At 39.6% G+C, this 19,691-nt stretch overlaps 1 protein-coding gene across 9 annotated transcripts in view; it reads right to left on the minus strand.

Moving 5' to 3' along the window:
• The window catches only part of TPD52 (tumor protein D52), a 296,902-nt gene that overhangs the window by 124,647 nt on the left and 152,564 nt on the right, over nucleotides 1-19,691 (minus strand). For 5 of the 9 annotated variants that reach the window (XM_064384294.1, XM_064384292.1, XM_064384291.1 and 2 more), the window contains exons 2-4: nucleotides 13,214-13,329; nucleotides 5,659-5,807; nucleotides 3,919-4,020 (exon numbers count right to left, since the gene is read on the minus strand). In XM_064384294.1, the coding sequence (XP_064240364.1) occupies nucleotides 3,919-4,020; nucleotides 5,659-5,807; nucleotides 13,214-13,329 (367 nt within the window). Of the gene's footprint in view, nucleotides 1-2,837; nucleotides 2,865-3,918; nucleotides 4,021-5,658; nucleotides 5,808-13,213; nucleotides 13,330-19,691 lie in introns of all 9 variants that reach the window. The other 4 variants (XM_012450941.3, XM_021665924.2, XM_064384290.1 and 1 more) reach the window with 1 other exon arrangement.

The raw sequence follows: 19,691 nt of genomic DNA on the forward strand, positions 1-19,691 counted from the left end.
ACCTTGGGGAAGTCACTTAGTCTCTCTATGGCTCAGTTTCTTCATCTGTAATATCAAAACAATAATAGCACCTACTTCTGAGGTACTGTGGTCTCGCTGGGCTTATAAACATTAATAATTGTTATTATAACACATGACTTTAATTGAAACATGAATTAACATCTACTTTATATTATACTTCACATATGCATAGAAAATATGGAAACAGGAAGGGAAATATAAGCATACCACATGAGGGAAAAGTGGGCTTCCCCAGAGGGCCTACTAGGACAGCACTCATGACCATGTTCTCCTTGGCCTTGCTACTACCACACCTCATTCTCAGGACATCAAAAGCAGCCCACTCTCTCTCTGTTTCCTTATGCATCTCACTTCCCCAACCAAGGCATAAGGCAAATACCTAAATCCCAAGTGCTGATTTATCAACTATGTAAAATAAAAACTGTTGCTGAGTCTAATACATTCAGGTTGACAAAACTGGTGCATTTTCTCCTTCTATATCCATAATTACATCAGGGAGTAAAATCACTGGCATAAATTTGCCAGGTAAAATGGACTCAGAACAAATATTGAGTGGGATTAACCAACTATTTCAGAGCACTCAGCAAAAGGGGCCTCCTGCATCCATCTCCATGGGAGAAAATGACTTGCTGCTGGGATTGGAACACTCAAAATCTACAGCCCAAGCTCCCTTTCTATGGATAGTTCTTGGGGGAACATGGCCAATATGTGCCTCACATAATCTAAAAGATGTAGGTTTTCTTTATATATGTGAGCACATTAAATCAGAACACAATCAGGACTTCTTGGCCTTGAAATTCTTTTAAAGTGCCTTTATCCAACTTTTGATTTGCAAGAATTACAAAGTTTAACTTTCAAAAGATAAACTCATTTTTTTCATATCCAGACCTTAATCAAAAGCCTTACTTTAACCTCCACATACCGATAGGCAATTAAATATTCATAAAAACTTAATATTCATTAAAAACAAGACTGAAAATGATACAGCATAATCTCAATTATATTTTTTAAATCAAATGGACAGTGACTATAAAAGGAGCTAGAAAAGAGTTGCAAAACGCAATTTGTCGCTGATGAATTCATAAGATAGCACACACAGGGCCATACCTAGGTATGGCTTTAAGGTATAGAAAGGTATTCTTTAAAGGTATAGAAAAGTCTAGTGATATACACTGAAGAAACATCATCCTCAATAGCCCTTACTTTTTTTATCTTATATTGATGTTTGTATCACATCTAAATTTTATAACTAGTACTGATGGGGCTATTTTTTTTTCTTTTTTTTTTTTTTTGAGACAGTCTCACTCTGTTGCCAGGCTGGAATGCAGTGGTGTGATCTCAGGTCACTGCAACCTCTGCCTCCCAGGTTCAAGCGATTCCCCGCCTCAGCATCCCAAGTAGCTGAGCAGGCACACGCCACCACATCCAGCTAATTTTTTGTATTTCAGTAGAGACAGGGTTTTCACCATGTTGGCCAGGATGGTCTTGATCTCCTGACCTCGTGATCTGCCCGCCTTGGCCTCCCAAAGTGCTGGGATTATAGGCGTGAGCCACTGCACCCGGCCTCCATTCTTAACTTATCCCAAGTCCCCACTCTTCCCCTACTCCACACTAAGATTTTAAGCTTGATTCTAATAAAAGCCATGACTTCTTTATGGTTATGCTCATAGGATCTGTCCACAGTAGACACTCTAATGTTAGCAGAATGGATGATGTGGCTGGCTCTGTATTCAGTTACTTACAGCACTTTTTAATTGAATGCCAACGATATACAATTACCTATCTTACTTGATTTCTTTAAGCATAATTTTAGCTTTAAATAGTTCAACATTTAGAGTTTATATATCCCTATGATTTACTCTGACTTCCAGGGATAAGTGTCACCAAGACAGGAGCTGTAAGTACCTGTTTGCTTACTTAAAAAGGCAAGTAGCTAGACTACCACTAGTGATTATTTAAGAAAATAATCTGCATCAATAGGAATAGAGATGAAGACTACTATATTATCCTTCCTGCATACACTCTAAAGATTTTTCTCCACCTTAGTTTCCTCCAACAACTAATTAGATAATCAGAGAGTCTGCCTGGGAAAGAGAGAGGTTTGCTCACCATCATGAAGTCTCTTTCTATCTATAAGGCATGCTTTGAGCTAATATCTTTTTAATGCGCTTTTTTACCTTAATACACTTTCTCCTTTTTCACACCATGAAATTGCCTTGTGTACATAAAGAGTATAACAAGTGTAAAGAAATAATAAAATAGTAAAAACTATAAGCTAAAACAAGTATTAAAAAGTGCAGAGCAGTGGTAGATTTTACCTTATGTATATTTTACCACAATAAAAAAAAAGTAGAGTAACCCATAGAAGATGGAAGACTAACATCAGGAGGCAGTCCATATGCAGTCTATTACAATTGCGTAATGAAACCCAGGTGAAGAAGAATTCCAACATCCTTGCAAAAGCACCAAAGAAACAAAAGCATCAAAAACAAACAAAGTCAGACATTAAAAGGGAGGAATTTTGCATGCCATGGTAAAGCTGCTGCTTTTTACCAAAGAAAAAAGTAAAAAAGAAATGTCAATTATTTCCATATCCCTTGAACCACAGTGTCAAATACTTCTTTTAATTTATCAATTACCCATGGTACACAAGAAACCCTCCCTTGAAATTAGGAATGCACTAGAGAAAAAGATACTCCAAACGCAAGAAAATTATGTACTGGACAAACATGATCACCCAATGTAGCATATAATCTAATCTCAGCACACTTCTTATACAACTGCTAGACTGCAGTGATGGTTCAAACTCTCCTTACCTAAAGGAATGTGAAAAGGCTTGCAATCTGTAAAAAGCCAGAGTAAGCATTAAAAAAGAAAGGAAGTTCCAATAAATCTGAAACAATTAAGTAACCTAAATTTTAAACATACAATGTTTTTCCTGGGCTCTAAACTGCTACACAATTCAGTCAGCATACAGAAAATGAATACCTAATAGATGTATACATAATTGTCAAAAGAGTTCAAGAAAGCTATATGTATTACATTATGCTTAGATGATGACAATCTAAATATAATGAGAGGAATTTAGTTCTTTTGGTATCAAGTATAATACATAAATTGACCAAACCTATTCAACCAACAAATTCTGGTTGTAAGATACACTTTCCCCACAAATGCAAAACACAAAGCCATGCAATCTAAGCACTTTTTTTTTAAACACAAATCTTGCATGCCAACAGAAGCACAGCTGACTTAAACCACATTTGTCATTTTCATCACTGTTCTAATCCACGAGTGAAGAGGGGCACAAAAGCACTGTGAAGTGGTTTTATCAAATGGCAAGGAAAACTCTGCAGACTAAAGTACAAACAAACAAACAAACAAAAACTCAAAATCAAGATTATGGCCTAAGCATGAATGTAGTTACAGCTTACAGGTTAGTATAAATCGGTGCAAGGATGAGCATGTTGTAATCACACCATGGTATAAAATGTCACATATAGAACATGAAGCCAGGTCTCAATCGAAGCGTGCACTTCAGTGCTCCTGTAGTCATCCCCAGTAAGACACCAGGCTCTGTCCACAATCACAAATTTGCACCCAAGACATACTTACCCTGCATGAGCCTGAAGAACTAAAAAGACACAGAAGTTCACAACCAGAATTTTTCAACAACCTTAAATGATGATCACATGATTATCTGATGTTAGAATGCTAGGCCTAGAAGACCTAGATACTGGTTTGAGCCTTCCAGGTACTTGTTTGAAGGAGTGCCCTCCCTCCCTCTAACAGGAGTAGCTAGCATCAGCTAGAGCCAAGATCAGGAAACAGATGCAGCGACAATAACGTTTTAATTTGTGTCAGCTACTTAATGAGCAAGGAAAAATGAGGACATACTTTACGTCTTCCAGCTTTTTGGTGATGACTGAGCCAACAGATGAAAAAGCAGCTGAGGCCTTCTGTCCAGCCTGGGACAAGGTTTCAGACGTCTTCTTATAACTATATTAAATTACAAACACACAGAGCAAAGACAAGTCAGCTGATCTTTTCTAATACCAATTGTTTCAAGGGCAGTGGTCACCACCTGCTGGAGAACTCTCAAAAAGAGAAAACATGTTTCAGAACTTCTAAAGTCCTTCATAACCACCAGGGCAGCATCACCACATCTTCATACACTCAACCCTCATTTCAGGCACAATCTTCTGCAGTGCCCTAGTCCAGCCAGAAAGACAGAGGCCTCTAAAGGCAGGGCCAAAGAAGACAAGGTAAGGGCTAAAAATAATCATCAAACAAAGATGAAAATAAGCCAGGGCCTGAAATAACTCAGACCTCTTGTTCTTTTCTCACATAATCCAAACAAAACAAAAATGAAATCAAATTCCTCAGATGCCTTTGTCAGCTTGATTTCCTAAAGAAGGGCCAGAAGCAAGAATTAGCTGGGATAAGTAGGATCCACGTGTATTTTATTATCCAAATACATTTTGTGGGTATCCTTTTTTAAAAAATTTTGCATGTCTTTAGAGCTACCAAATAAGGACTTGCTGTACTTTCAATAAAGTATGTAAAATATGCAATGCTGAAAATTATTCTAGTGTGATATCTGCCATAATGCAAAGGTATAATTTACCACCTCCTTCCCCGCTACCTGGAGATTAGAGAAGGGAAAAGCAAAAACAAATGATGAAAACAAGAACAACAAAAAACAAAAAAAATAATATTGTGCCTACCCTAACAATCCCCACATTATGGGAAAGAATGCTCAGGCATATTTACTTACCCTGTTAAGATCAAATACCAATAAAAAAACATGGTTTATGGTAATACTGTCCAAAAAAAAATAGTTGCCTGTATGTTTTCCCACTGCCAACTTAGATGGATAGAAAACAGACCAGAAGATTGGGCATTCAAGTTACTGTCATGTCAACTGCAGTTGGCCTCACTGCTGATGGTTACACTGTAAAACGACTTCTAAGCTCACCAGCTCTGCAGATGGCACTCCATACAGAAGACAGAGCAGTTCAGATTCTGCTGCTAGAAGCTTGCTCCTCCTTGTGCCGGCAAACAAAACTGCATTATGATAATGCTGTATCATAGTATGTGTGGTCAAAAAGACAAAAAGCTTAAGAGATTGACCTCTGCCAAGAGCACATATCCGAGACTATGACCTGAGAATCTTATGATACATACAGAACAAAGTTAAAATAAATAAATAATAAAGACTGGCTCCAGGCCTGAATTTGATTCCCCACTCCACATTTTGACCTGAAAACTTAATTTGTCTGAGCCTGTTTCCTTATCCAGGGTTATTTCACCACGCACTCTTACTGGGTTATTCTGAGGACTAAAGGACACACTGTACATATTTGTGGCACATCAATACATAACACTTAATGGAACTTGAATTTTATTTCTCCAACTGGCTAGCTTTCTTTCTATTCCTTAGAATAAATGGTCTGGAAAAGAAATCAAAGTTACAAAAGAGGCAGGTACGCTTGAAAATTGGAAAAAAAGTGCCCCATGTCATCCTAAGAAAAGTTGGTGAAGCATCCTCATCCTCTTTTTCTTCCTCTCCCCAGACAAAAGGCACAACAGTGTCCTTTATATTCCCAAGGAAAGGGTATGATCGAGGGAACATACGCAGATGTTGCTGTCACGTCTTGCCACCCTTTGGCAATGTTCTGTTTTAGTTCCTGTAGTGAATTGATTCCAAGTTTCCGCTTGATCTCTGCTAGATGCTTCTCTTTTGCTGCTAACACTTGAGACAGGGTCTGGATTTCTTCTTCTACCTATGAGGAAGGGGTTTGGGGTAGGAATACAGCAAAAGTCATTCAGTAAATTAATGTTATTAGCACAGAACTACACCCAAAATTCTAGTCATTAATTTTTTGAATCATTTATCTTTCTCTCTAAAAACAACATAGAATGTTGTTGAGTAGACTGGTTACTTGCTGATATCTCCTGTACAGCTTCTCTCTCCTCTTCCATGGGAGCTCTTTATAATCCCAACTTAAGTTGTTTTGGGCCTTCTCCTCTCTCCTTATGCTTCCTTACTCAGCTATCTCATGTAGGTTTAGGATTCAAAATGTCTACACAGATAATACTTGATAAAGTGCTCTAACAGCCACTCTCCCGACCTCTGGGTCTGCCTTTCCAACCCAGACATTTCTATTTGAATGCCTACAAAACTTTTATTTGTATACTAAATCAAAGCAATCTCCACCTCTACCAAAACACACACAACCAAGCCAAACTCAAATCCAACCTCCTTGCATATCTGATACGAGTCTATATATACTGGATACATATACTCAGTCCCCGTGTCTGCCAAAGTCATGGCCATAATAAATCAAACTGCTTCCTCTAGAGAGCCCTGCCATGGTTTCACGTGAACCCCTTGATGCTGACTGTCCAGACTGGGCTAGGTGAGTAGAAGTAGGCCCTGACCCACGGACAGCCACCCCTCAAGTGGCCGAGAGCCAGTGGATGAGCCTGGTGTGAAAAGAGGTGCTCAACTACTCAGTCTCTCTCTCTCAGGAATCTAGTTTGAGAAGTCAGATGGCATTTCGAGTAAAAGCCGAAAAGACTTGAAGAAGCCTTGAGGTGCAGGTAGGGCACAGTGAGATTATGAAAGGCATGGAAAGCTTAAATATGCTTGAGGAAGCTAAAACTGTAAGCAGAAGCTAGGAAGAAAAGGAAAAAAACAGAGTAGAACAAAAGGCTAATCCAGAAAAACAGGTGGACTCTCTATTTCAGTAACAGGGAAAAGGGCAGACTCTATTTCAGAGAGAAATAGACACCATGTGGAAGAGACTTTATGTCCCAGGAAACTGAAAAACTAGGTCCCTAACGTATATCCATTAACATTCAAGACCCTCAGAGAAATGTGTCTCCTGACTTGTTGCAAAGCCATATTCTCAGCCTGACCTGCACAGTATTTCTATGATTTCAAAGACAACATGCCCTTTAAAAATAACGTAGAGTATTGCTCAGTAAAACGTTTTCACAGATAATTAAATTTTTAGAGAACATGACACAAAATTAATGCAATTGAAAAAAGGATAAATGAAATGTGATGCAGCTGCCAAGAAAAAAAAAAAAAAGATGATGATGAAGAACCTTCAGCATCACTCTTAGATGAGATTAACTGGATCGGAGGACCCACAGAACAAATAAATGATACCCTGTGCTTGTCAGAGTTACAAGTACCATATCCAGTTTTGTAAGTCACATTTTAAACTGCACATTGACAAAGTGGAATATGAGAAGAAAAGGACAACAAAAGAGGAAAGAATAAGATTCAAAACTAAGTAAATTAAATGATTTGCCCAAAGTCATCAAACAAATAATGTAGGAACCAGAATCTCTACCTAGGTTTTCTGAATGCATGTCTCAGTTTACTGGCTGAATTCTTATGGACTCTCTCTTAAGCTTCCCAGTTCTTCTGTCTTTACCTCAAACTCCAAATCTTCAGACATTTCTATGAATAGACTTAAATGGTAAGTTTCCCACCCCTTAGCACTTCTCGAGGTACTCACTTGCTCTAATGAAAGCTGCGAAGACAAACCACTGTAAATCTTTCTGAACAATGCACAACACAGTATATCCCCACCTTTGTTGGTTAGCTTGTGCTGCTAACAACACCTAGCCCAGCACATCATGGCTGTGATTCCTCAATTCAACATATACATGTAAAATACAGTGACCTTAAAAGCATAAAGAGCATGATTAAGAATCTCTGATGTGTCTATCACTATACACAAAGACCAACTTGAAATGCACAAAAGATCCAAAACCATAAAACTACTAGAAGAAAACATAGAAGAAACACTTCAGGACATTGGTCTAGACAAAGATTTTATGGCTAAGACCTTAGAAACGTAGGCAACAGAAACAAAAATAGACAAATGGGACTAAATTAAACTAAAAGCTTCTGCACAGCAAAGGAAATCATCAACAGAGTGAAGAGATAACCTGTAGAATGGGAGAAAATATTTGCAAACTATTCATCTGACAAGGGACTAATATCCAAAAAATATAAGGAACTCAATTCAACAGCAAAACAAACAAGTTGGCCGGGCGCGGTGGCTCAAGCCTGTAATCCCAGCACTTTGGGAGGCCGAGGTGGGTGGATCACGAGGTCAAGAGATCGAGACCATCCTGGTCAACATGGTGAAACCCCGTCTCTACTAATACAAAAAATTAGCTGGGCATGGTGGCGCGTGCCTGTAATCCCAGCTACTCAGGAGGCTGAGGCAGGAGAATTGCCTGAACCCAGGAGGCGGAGGTTGCGGTGAGCCGAGATCGCGCCATTGCACTCCAGCCTGGGTAAAAAGAGCGAAACTCCGTCTCAAAAAAAAAAAACAAGCAATCCCATTAAAAAGTGGGCAAAGGATCTGAATAGACATTTCTTAGAAGAGACATATAAATGTCCAACAAATATATTAAAAATGTTCAACATCACTAATCATCAGGGAAATACAAATCAAAATCAAAATGAGATATCACCTCATACTTGTTATTATGTCTGTTATAAAAAAATAACAGATGCTGGCAAGGATTCAGAGAAAAGGGAACTCATACACTGTTGGTGGGAATGTAAATTAGTACTGTCACTATGAAAAACAGTATAAAGGTTTCTTAGAAAAACTAAAAATAGAAATACCATATAATCCAGGAATCTCACTATTGGGTATTTATCCAAAGGAAAGAAAATCAGTATATCAAAGGGATGCCTACAACCCCATGTTTATTGCAGCACTATTTACAACAGCCAAGTGTCCATCAACAGGTCAATGGATAAGGAAAATGTGGTATACACAATGAAATACAATTCTGCCGTTAAAAAAAAAAAAAATGAAATTCTGTCATTTGCAGCAACACGGATGAACCTAGAGGATAATATGTTAAGCAGAATAAATCAGGCATGGAAAGATAAATACTGAATATTCTTACTCACCTATGGAAGCCAAGAAAAAAAAAATTTGAACCCCTTGAAGTAGAGTAAAATTATAGGTGTTACAGGTTGGGAAAGGGAGGATGCCGAGAGGTTGTGCTTCAAATGACACTATCATGAAAGTAAAAGACAAACAACAGAATGGGGAAAATATTGGCAAATTACATATCTAATAAAAGTCTAGTATCCAGAATATATAAAGAAACTTACAACTCCATAATAAAAAAGGCAACCCAATTAGAAAATGGGCAAATGACTTAAATAGACATTTCTTCCAAGATATACAAATGACCAATAAGTACATGAAAAGATGCTTAACATCAGTCATTAGTAATTTAAGAAATGCAAATCAAAACCACAAGGGGATACCACTTCACACCCATTAGGATGGTTATAATAAAAAAAACAGATATTAGTAAGTGTTGACAAGGATGTGGAGACATCGGAACCCTCAGACACGACTGGTGAGAATATAAAATGAAGTTCGGCAACAAAGCAGTTTGACAGTTCCTCAAAAATTTAAAGACAGAGCTACCATATGACCCAGCAATTCTACTCTTAGGTATATATAACCAAGAGAATTGAAAACACACATCCAGGCTGGGTGCAATGGCTCATGCCTATAATCCCAGCACTTTGGGAAGCCAAGGTGAATGGATCACTTGAGGTCAAGAGTTTGAGACCAGCCTGGCTAATATGGTGATACCCTGTATCTACTAAAAATACAAAAATTAGTCAGGCATGATGGTGGCATGCCTATAATCCCAGCTGCTCAGGAGGCTGAGGCAGGAGAATTGCTTGAACCTGGGAGCCAGAGGTTGCAGTGAGCTGAGATCACACTACTGCACTCCAGCCTGGGTGACAGAGTGAGACTCTCTCAAAAAACAAACAACAAAATAACAACATATATCCATACAAAAACCCTGCATACAATTGCTTATAGCAGCATTATTCATAACAGTCCTAGAATTCAGCCACTGTGGAAAGCAATTTGGATACTTCTCAAATAACTTAATTCAGAGCTACCATTCAATGGCAGCAATCCCATTACTGGGTATATAAATTGTTCTACCAAAAAGACACCTGCACTCTTATGTTCATTGCATCAATATTCACAATAGCAAAGACATGAAATCAAACCAAGTGCCCATTATCCAATGTGGTACATATACATCATGGAATACTATGCAGCCATTAAAAAGTACAAAATCATATCCTTTGCTGCAACATGGATACAGCTGGAGGCCATCTTCCTAATCGAATTAACACAGAAACAGAAAACCAAATACCGCATGTTCTGACTTGTAAGTGGGAGGTAGACATTGGGTACACACCGACACAAAGATAGGAACACTAAACACTGGGGATTCCAGAAGTGGAGAAGGTTGGGGAAAGAGCTGAAAAACTATGTTCACTACATGGGCAACAGGATCATTAGAAGCCCAAACCTCAACATCACAAGATATTCCCATGTAACAAACTCACACATGTACCCTCTAAATCTAAAATTTTTTAAATAAAAAAATTAATTTAAAAAATGTTTTAAAGGGCACTATAAAGAAAATGGAAAATCCAAAGAATGGGAGAAAATATTTACAAATCATATACCTGGTAACTTCATTTGTTAAATAAATACTGTGTTTCCTCTTCCATCAGTCATGACAATAGCACCTGCCCCATAAGACTGTTGTAATAATTAATGAAATAATGCACGTAAAGAGCTCGGCTTAACGCCTCCCACATAGCATGTAGTCTGTAGACATTAGGTGCTATTACTATTGTTTTTATTCTGTTGTTACTAAAACAATAGTGAGAACTGACAAGGATTTGGGGAAAAAATGTTCTTTCGAAACACTAAAAAATGTTCTGGATAGCATCGTGGTCATGTTGCTATATACTCTTAAAAACCATTAGACCCAGGCATAATGCTACCTACCTCCAGGACTTTATCCTAAAGCACTAATTAAAGAAGTGCATCAAGGCTTACATGAAGGTTTTTTCATCAAACTATTGTTCATAATAGCAAAAAATGGAAACAATCCAAATGTTTATAAAACGATATAAATTAAAAATGAGCTTGCAGAAATAAAAAATGGGCTATGCAGCAATTTAAAATGAGGTTGTAGAAGAGTATTTATTGGCATAAAAATGTTTTTTGAAAATCAGTTAGGTGGGAAAAAGTAATCTGTATTGCATTGCCCTCTAAAAATGTAGAAATATATGGCCAGGCATGGTGGTCCATGCCTGTAATCCCAGCACTCTTGGGAGGCCGAGGCAGGTGGATCACCTGAGGTCGGTAGTTCGAGACCAGTCTGGCCAACATGACAAAACTCCATCTCTACTAAAAATACAAAAATTAGTTGGGCATGGTGGCACGTGCCTGTATTCCCAGCTACTCGGGAGGCTGAGGCAGGAGAATCGCCTGAACCTGGGAGGCAGAGGTTGCAGTGAGCCGAGATCGCACCATCACGCTCCAACCTGGGCAACAAGAGAGTGAAACTCTGTTTCAGAAAAAGAAAAGCGGGCTTATCACCCATCTGCCTTATCCATTCTATCCCCATCTTGTTTGTAAAACTTTAGGTAAAAAAATGAATAGTACAAACAGACAGAAGATCAATAAAGAGATAAGACGACTTGAATAATACCATGCATCAATTACACCTACCACGTATATGTACAGAACAACTCACCCCAAAACAGTTGAAAATACACTCTTATCAAATGTACATGGAACACTTTCCAAGACAGAGTATGTGTTAGGCAACAAAACAAGTCCCAATAAACTTAAAGTCATACAAAGTACCTTCTCCACCCACCACCATGAAATTGGAAATCAAAACCAAAAGGAAAACCAGATATTTCACAAATATGTAAAAATCAAGCCATACACTTTTAAACAACCAATAGGCCCAAAAATAAGTCACAAAGGAAAACAGAAAACACCTTGAAATGAAGGGAAACAAAAACAACATATTAAAACTTACGGGATACAGTTGAAGCACTCAGTAAGAAATGTAGGCTGTAAATGCCTACATTAGAAAAAAAATCTCATAACTTAACTCTACACTTTAAGGAATTAGAGAAAAATTTTTAAAATAGCAAACCACACCCAAAGCTAAGAGAAAAAAGGGAATAATAAGGATTAGAGTGAAGATAAAATGGACAATAGGAAACAACAGAGAGAATGAATAAAAGCAAAAGTTCATTCTTTAAAAAGATCAAAAGGAAAGGAAAAAGGGAAGGGAAAAAGGAAGGGAAAAGGAAAGGGAAAGAAGGAAGAAAGAAAGAAACAAAATGGCCAGGTACAGTAGCTCACGCCTGTAATCCCAGCACTTTGGGAGGCCAAGGCAGGCGGATCACTTAAGGTCAGGAGTTCGAAACCAGCATGGCCAACATGATGAAACCCTGTCTCTACTAAAAACACAAAAATTACCTGGGCATGGTGACACATGCCTGTAATCTCACCTACTCAGGAGGCTGAGGCAGAAGAATCACTTGAACCTGGGAGGCAGAGGTTGCAATGAGCCAAGATCATGCCACTGCACTCCAGCCTGGGTGACAGAGTGAGAGTCCGTCTCAAAATATAAAATAAAAATAATAAAGTAAAATGGCTACTTTTTATGTTAAACGAATTTCATGGAAGTTAGGAAAGAAAAAAGCAAGAAGGGAGGAAAGGGGGATGGGGAATGGGGGAGGGGAATGGAGGGAGGGAGGGAGGAAGGAGGGAAAGGAGACAGGGAAGGCAGGGAAGGGAGGCAGGGGAAGGAAAGGAGTGAGTAAAAGGAAGGAAGGCAGGGAAGGGACAGAGGGAAAGGAAGGAGGAGAGGGAGAAAAGGAAGGGGAGGGAAGGAGGGATCTAGAAGGAAGGAAAAGAGGAAGAAAGTTCGAAAGTGCCCATCTCCACAACACAACCAAGGGTGGAACAAAGCCATTGATGCCCTGAAGAGCAAGTGTATCAGACATCAGTGAAGTCCCTTAGAAGACATTCCCTACTACTCTCACTCATTTCCTGCTTCACATCCTACTTTTCACATCCATTTTACCCATATATACATTTTTCTCATATAAAAACGAACTGATGTCATTCTTCTCCCCTACTCAAGACCTGTTGGAGAAGTAAACACCCATGCTTTCTCTCCCCTGAAACTGACTATAAACATAGCACCATGTGCTTTAGAAACACAAATGACAGTACATTTTAAGTGCAAAAATAAAGTTGCAAAAGGAATGGTTCTTTACCTTTGCAAGTTCTCTTCTTAGCTCTTCCCGCTCCTCTTCTGATAGGGTCTCTGTGGCACCGATCGTGGCAGCAACATCTTCTCCTTCCTCAGGGACTGGGTCTGTTCTCAGCAGACCTGGTTGGGGATTTAAACAATTTTTTAAAGTGCAAAATCTAAGTAAAATCCTCCTTTAAACTCCTCCACTGCCCCAGCCAGAATAAAGCCAATTACAGTAGATCCACATATCTTTTCTCTGGACATTCAAACGACCTAACTCTCTCAGCAAAGGACAAAGAAAATCTGAGCCAACCACTAGAAACCACCAAGTACTCTGCAAAATTATGAATTTAGAAAACATAGCATTCTCTTAGCTTCTGTTCACAGTCTCAGTCACAATATAGTTACAGCAGAAGAGAGAAGGGCCCCAAATGAGATCTTGCAAATGCTTTAAATGGCTGCACAAGTAAATCATTATAAATTAGATGAAAGATTTTAGCCCCTTCGCACTCACGCAAGGCAGGAGCTTGCACATCTCTTCAGCTTGCTGTGGTAATCAAAGCCAACCCTTCATCGAACTCAGTAAAGGAGTAACCACGGAAAGAACTAAATGTCCTAAGTCAATTTTATTCTGTTTCTTTCCATTAGTGGAGGCAGAAAACACCTTCTTACAGTTTTGGGGGTTTTTGCTTTTGTTGTTTGTTTGCGTTTTTTAGGAGGTAGAGACAGGGTCTTGCTATGTTGCCCAGGCTGGTCTTGAACTCCTGGCTTCAAGCCATGCTCCTGCCTCAGCCTCCTGCCTCAAGTTCTTGGATTACGGGCGTGAGGCACTGCCACTTCTTTATAGCTTTAAAAAACAACAACAAAAAAAAACAGAGAAACCATATATCTCATCCAGATACCCTTATTAAATGAGTACTAAGATACATGTTCAGAGACATGGCCAACAGCCACATGGAGACATTCCACACTACTGAGGACCAATCACGCCGCACCCATTCCCCGCGGAGCAGAGCCTATCAGGAAGAATGACTGGAGAGTGCCTGGAGGCAGCTACCCATTAGATCCCCTCTCTTTTCCTGCCCAACCCTCACCCACAGGCTAAGATGAGGCCAGAAAGGCACCCCAATCCTGGGTGCAAAATTGAAGAAGCCACTAAAACACCCAATATAAATATCTTAATGCAGTATTTTTTAAAAATCGATTTCAAAGAACACCTGATGAACAAAATGCCAAAATTTTAACTGGAAGGATTAGTATTGCTGGTATTTCCTTCTGACTCAGACTCCAACATGGCTCTGCATGAACAACACCGTTGCTAATCTCATCTTTATTTAAAACTGCATAATTTGACTCATGATTTTCTTTGACATTAATTTAAAAATATTGTATTCGCATATTATTTGGTGACTAAGCTTGTTGTCACCCCCCTTACTGGCCTCAGCTGCCTTACCCTAGGCTTCCGTTCAGTTCACAGGTTTGGGATTGCAGAGTCTCCTCTGGCAACAGATTTTTTTTTTTTTTTTTTTGGCAAAGAAATCAGGGAAAGGTTTACTCCTCTGCCTGCTCTTCCTGCCAGTGTGCATCACAGCCACTACAGTTGTTCCCTGCTACCCCCTAGGACCATTTCTGAGAAGTGCCAATTCAATCATAGCAGCAATATGGCATCCTGCCCAACGCGAGGCGCCAGGGAGCAGACACAGAAGAAAACGGAAGGAGAGTAACCACACTGTGGAACAAGCAGCCGGTGTCAGAGCAAACATTAGAGAATTACACGAATCAATGAGATGATGCTTATGTACATGGTGTACAAGTTACAAAGGCACTTGGTACAAGGTCTATTGAATACTCGCTGATTAGCAGTAGTTAATAATTATAATAATCGCCATCACCAGCATGGCAGCACCAAAATAGTGCCTACCTGAAATGAAGTACAAAACTGTTAAAGGCATAAAAGTAACACAAATAAAATAATTCAAAAACCACAAATCGGACTGGCAAAAATATATGAATAAGCTCTTGACTGCATATACAATATTTAATAGGTACAATCAGTAGGTAGAAAAGCTCAATGCATAATTTCTTCCTTAGGTCTTCCTCTAAAATATCTGTGAACAGAATGCCCAAATAATATTTCTAGAATAGAAATCTGATTGTGTCACTCTTCAGCTTAAAATCCTTTGGTGGTTCCTTACTGTTTTCAAAGCAAAGTTCAACCCCTGTGGTTGGCACACAGCCCTTATTGGACCCGTCTCCTGCTATCTGGCATCAGCACCTCTTACTCCAACTCCTGCCAAATCACGCTGTGAACAAGGTGCTGTACGAGGTACTGTCAGTACTAGTACATTTCCCAGTACCGCCATTTCCCAGGATCTGTGTGTGCCTGTAAATGTATCCTCTATGTCAGATTATGTCAAGAAAGGAGTATGAGATTGCAACTGGGAGTGAAGCATTCAAGTAACAATCACATAAGGCAACACAGTAGAAACCATAACAGAGATGCCTGTAAACATTATTTTATTTTTAATGTTTTGTACAGAACTCCCAAGTTCTCCAACTAGAAGAGATCTCCAAAACAAAACAAAACTCAGGTACCAAACCATGCCTTAAATAGCAAAGATTCTTTCATGCTTTTTTGATACACACTATATTTTGCAAATCTACTCAAACAAGGGGGAAATTACAGTATCTGATTGCTAACAATGCTTTACCTATAATGCCCAACTCCAAAAATAATCCAAGGGGAATCTGGTTCTATTCAAGTATGCGGCTGGGCTATCGAGGAAAATAAATCTCCCAGAAAAGAAGATGGCTGGTTGTCCAGGTGGCTTCACGTCTGCCAGGATGACCTGAAGATTTTATATTCAGCATCTAAGAAAGTTGGGAATTACATGTTCTGCTCTTTCCACATTAGCCCATAGGTGGCAGCAAATCATCGTCATTAAAATTAAGAGGTGTAGTCTGAGAAAAAAAATTAGAAACTAAAGAACATCAAGGAAGAACAGAATGGCAGATACCAAAATCACCAGCAAAACATCACAGTCATGGCTTGAGAAAATTATTAACCACAGCCACCATAACGGAATGCATTCCATTTACAGACAAGTCCAAACTAAGTGTTTTAAATACTTATGTGCAACACTTGTGTGAGGTGGGGATCCCCATCACTTCTTACAGATCAGGAACCTGAAGCTTACAGACATTAAGCAACTTTCCCAGGTTAACACACCTAAATATTTGGTGGAGGTCAGATTTTAAACGTAGACAGTCTGATGTAAAAACAAATGCTTCAAATCACTGATCTGAAAACAAGGACAAAAGTAGAGGGCTGACGGTCAGATCCAAAAGGTATCTAGAAGCAATAATCAGACCTTAAAAAGTGAAAGAATCTGGCAGACTACATCAAAAGCAGTCTTCATTAATTCCAACTCAAGTTGCTCCAAACCTGGGAATCCAAATTTTGCCTTATATATTTGTCTAGATATGATCCTGTTTCCTGTATGTTCATTAATAATATGGTATGTAATATGAAAATAGAGTCTGGCTTTTGGGAGAGATTAACTTCTCATTCACAACATAAAAAGGTGGAAAAATAAGAACACTTAAGAGTATAGATTATTGCCAGGCGTGGTGGCTCACGCCTGTAATCCCAGCACTTTGGGAGGCCGAGGCAGGTGGATCACAAGGTCAGGAGTTCAAGGCCAGCCTAGTCAAGATGGTGAAACCCCCATCTCTACCAAAAATACAAAAATTAGCCAGGCAAGGGGGTGGCAGGTGCCTGTAATCCCAGCTACTTGGGAAGCTGAGGCAGAGAACTGCTTGAACCAGGGAGGCGAAGGTTGCAGTGAGCCAAGAGTGCACCACTGCACTCCAGCCTGGGCAACAGAGCGAGACTGACTGACTGAATGAATGACTGAATGAATGACTGAATGAATGAAAAGTATAGATTATGGAAAACCATAAATAATCCAAAAATTCTTATTTGTTCATTAATTTTAATGGTTTTTCTCAGAATCTGATGGAAAGCTGTTTTTAAAAGACAAAGAAGGTGGGGAAAATACAATTAATATCTACTGACATCTAATACACCAGCCACTGTGAGGGGAAGTCTATGTGTTATAAAAACAAAAACACCCCAAAACCCACAACAGAGAGGAGGATTTTTTTCCACTAGGAAATTGCGGTCCTCTGAGGCTATATAATTTGCCCAGAGTTGCAGAGGCGGAATTAATACTTAGGTCTTTCTGTCTCTCAACTCCTTCATGAACACTTTTTCTTAGAGAAATATCAATAACAATGGCAGGACAAGGAAGCAGGGCCTAGTCTTTCTCCATAGGAACTTTTTGCTTTCCTGAGGGTCTAGGAACTTGTGAGGATCCCTGGCTTAAAAGTCACAGACAACATTATCAACCCAAGTGACTGAAAATGAGTGATCATTTCTTCCATCAGGTTATTAACATTTTAGCCACTGCTTTAATTCTCTCCACTGAGCTGTTCATATGGATCATCAGCCTGTCAGTTCTGTCCATGGGATCCCTGAAGAGCTATAGGTGGGAGAGTGACCAGTCTAGCCTCATCTCTGGAAAAGTCCTTCCAGCAAGCTGGGTGGAGGGTGGCCTGCCCTGGGAAGAGTCTGGAGCCCACTGGCAGGGCAATGCCTCTCACTGATGCCCAAGTGAGAGTTCTAGTGTCTCAGGGGTGAGGATAGAGAAGACAAGCAGAGACACACCCCATCAATCTGAAGATACTTGTTACATCTTACATCTTTGAGACGTACTGTACAGTTAATCAGCCAAACAGTCACTGTGACATGGTTATTGCCTGCAAACATGCTTCAAAATTTGCAAAATGGCTTAGAAAATGCCAGGTCCAGTTACAGATGTCTATTAAGAAAGGCTGCACCACAGACATTTTATGTGAGGAAAATAAATCAATAAAATAGACACAGATTATGGTAAAACATTTTAGGAAATGTTCTTTTTTATTTAAAAAAATATGCACAGGAGTGTTAATGATCAGTGTAAATGTCTGAATAAGTCTAAAAAAGACCTTCAATAAACATAAAATTTTTGGCCAGGCACAGTGGCTCATACCTGTAATCCTAGCACTTTGAGAGGCCGAGGTGGGAAGATCACTTGAGCCCAGGAGTTCGAGACCAGCCTAGGCAACAAAGTGAGATCCTCTCCCTGCAAAAACTCAAAAACCATTAGCCAGGTATAATGGCAATGGCATACACCTGTAGTCCCAGCTACTCAGGAGGCTGTGGTGGGAGGATCATTTGGATCCAGGAGGTTGAAGCTGCAGTGAGCTGTGATCGTGCCACTGCACTCCAGCCTGGGCAACAGAGCAAGACTCTGTCTCAAAACAACAACAACAAAAATTTCAATAAAAAATTTTAGGGGGCTGGGCACAGTGACTCACACACACCTGTAATCCCAGCACTTTGTGAGGTGGAGACAGGCAGATCACTTGAGTCCAGGAGTTCGAGACCAGCCTGGGCAACGTGGTGAAACCCCATCTCCACTAAACATAATTTTTCAAAAAAGATTTTTAAAAAATATAAATGACAATAAAGCAGGATTTTAACTATCAGCATTTTTTTACATTTAATGAAACACAAAATAATAGCAACATTTTACCATCTGTGGTGTCTCAGATTTGATGAAATACAACACTTCAAGACTCTGGAGTCCTTGTCATGTGCGGAAGACGAAGTGGAAATGTGTGCACATGAGTGTAGGCAGAGCAGAGAAAGGCGGGGCAGAGTGACCAAGGACAGGAAAGAGCTTAGTCCTGAACACGTCTCTAGTTCTAGATTATAAAGTCCTGATGTCACTTTCTTATCTTTCCGAACAGAGCCAGTATTAATACGGCAACTGAACTGAATTACTCATTCAAGATTTAATTCAAGGAACCCTCTCTTTACTTTCCCATGCGTAACCACCCATTTGCCACATACTTCCACAAATTTCAACCAGGGAAAGCAGCAAAAGCCTTTTTACTGAAAACGTAGAACCTACACTTAAGCCATAAGTAAGAGTTTGGGGAGCACCTCTCTCTGCTTGGGTGCTGTGGGTGCGGCCCCAACCCCCCTTTTGGAGCACCCACCTGAATAGTTCTCTTCCCTCTAGTTCTTCATCTTTGACTTTTATTCCAATTATGACCAAGTGCTTCAAGACTTTCTACAATTACTGATTAAAAGCTTTTTGGCCACTGTCAAATAATTTTAGATCTGGAAAAATTCTGAATTGTTTAAGTCAGCAGTCCCCAATGTGTTGTGCACCAGGGACTGGTTTCATGAAAGAATTTTCCCATGGGGGTTGAGGGGTGGATGGTTTCGGGAGGAACTGTTCCACCTCAGACCTTCAGGCATTAGATTCTCACAAGGAGCCTGCAACCTAGATCCCTTGCATGCACAGTTACAATAGGGTTCATGCTCCTATGAGAATCTAATGCCACCACTGATCTGACAGGAGGCGGAGGTCAAGTGGTAATGCTCA

Source organism: Aotus nancymaae, unplaced genomic scaffold (assembly GCF_030222135.1).
Source record: "Aotus nancymaae isolate 86718 unplaced genomic scaffold, 86718_ANA_hifiasm-v0.15.2.pri h1tg000036l, whole genome shotgun sequence".
Lineage (NCBI taxonomy): Eukaryota > Metazoa > Chordata > Mammalia > Primates > Aotidae > Aotus > Aotus nancymaae.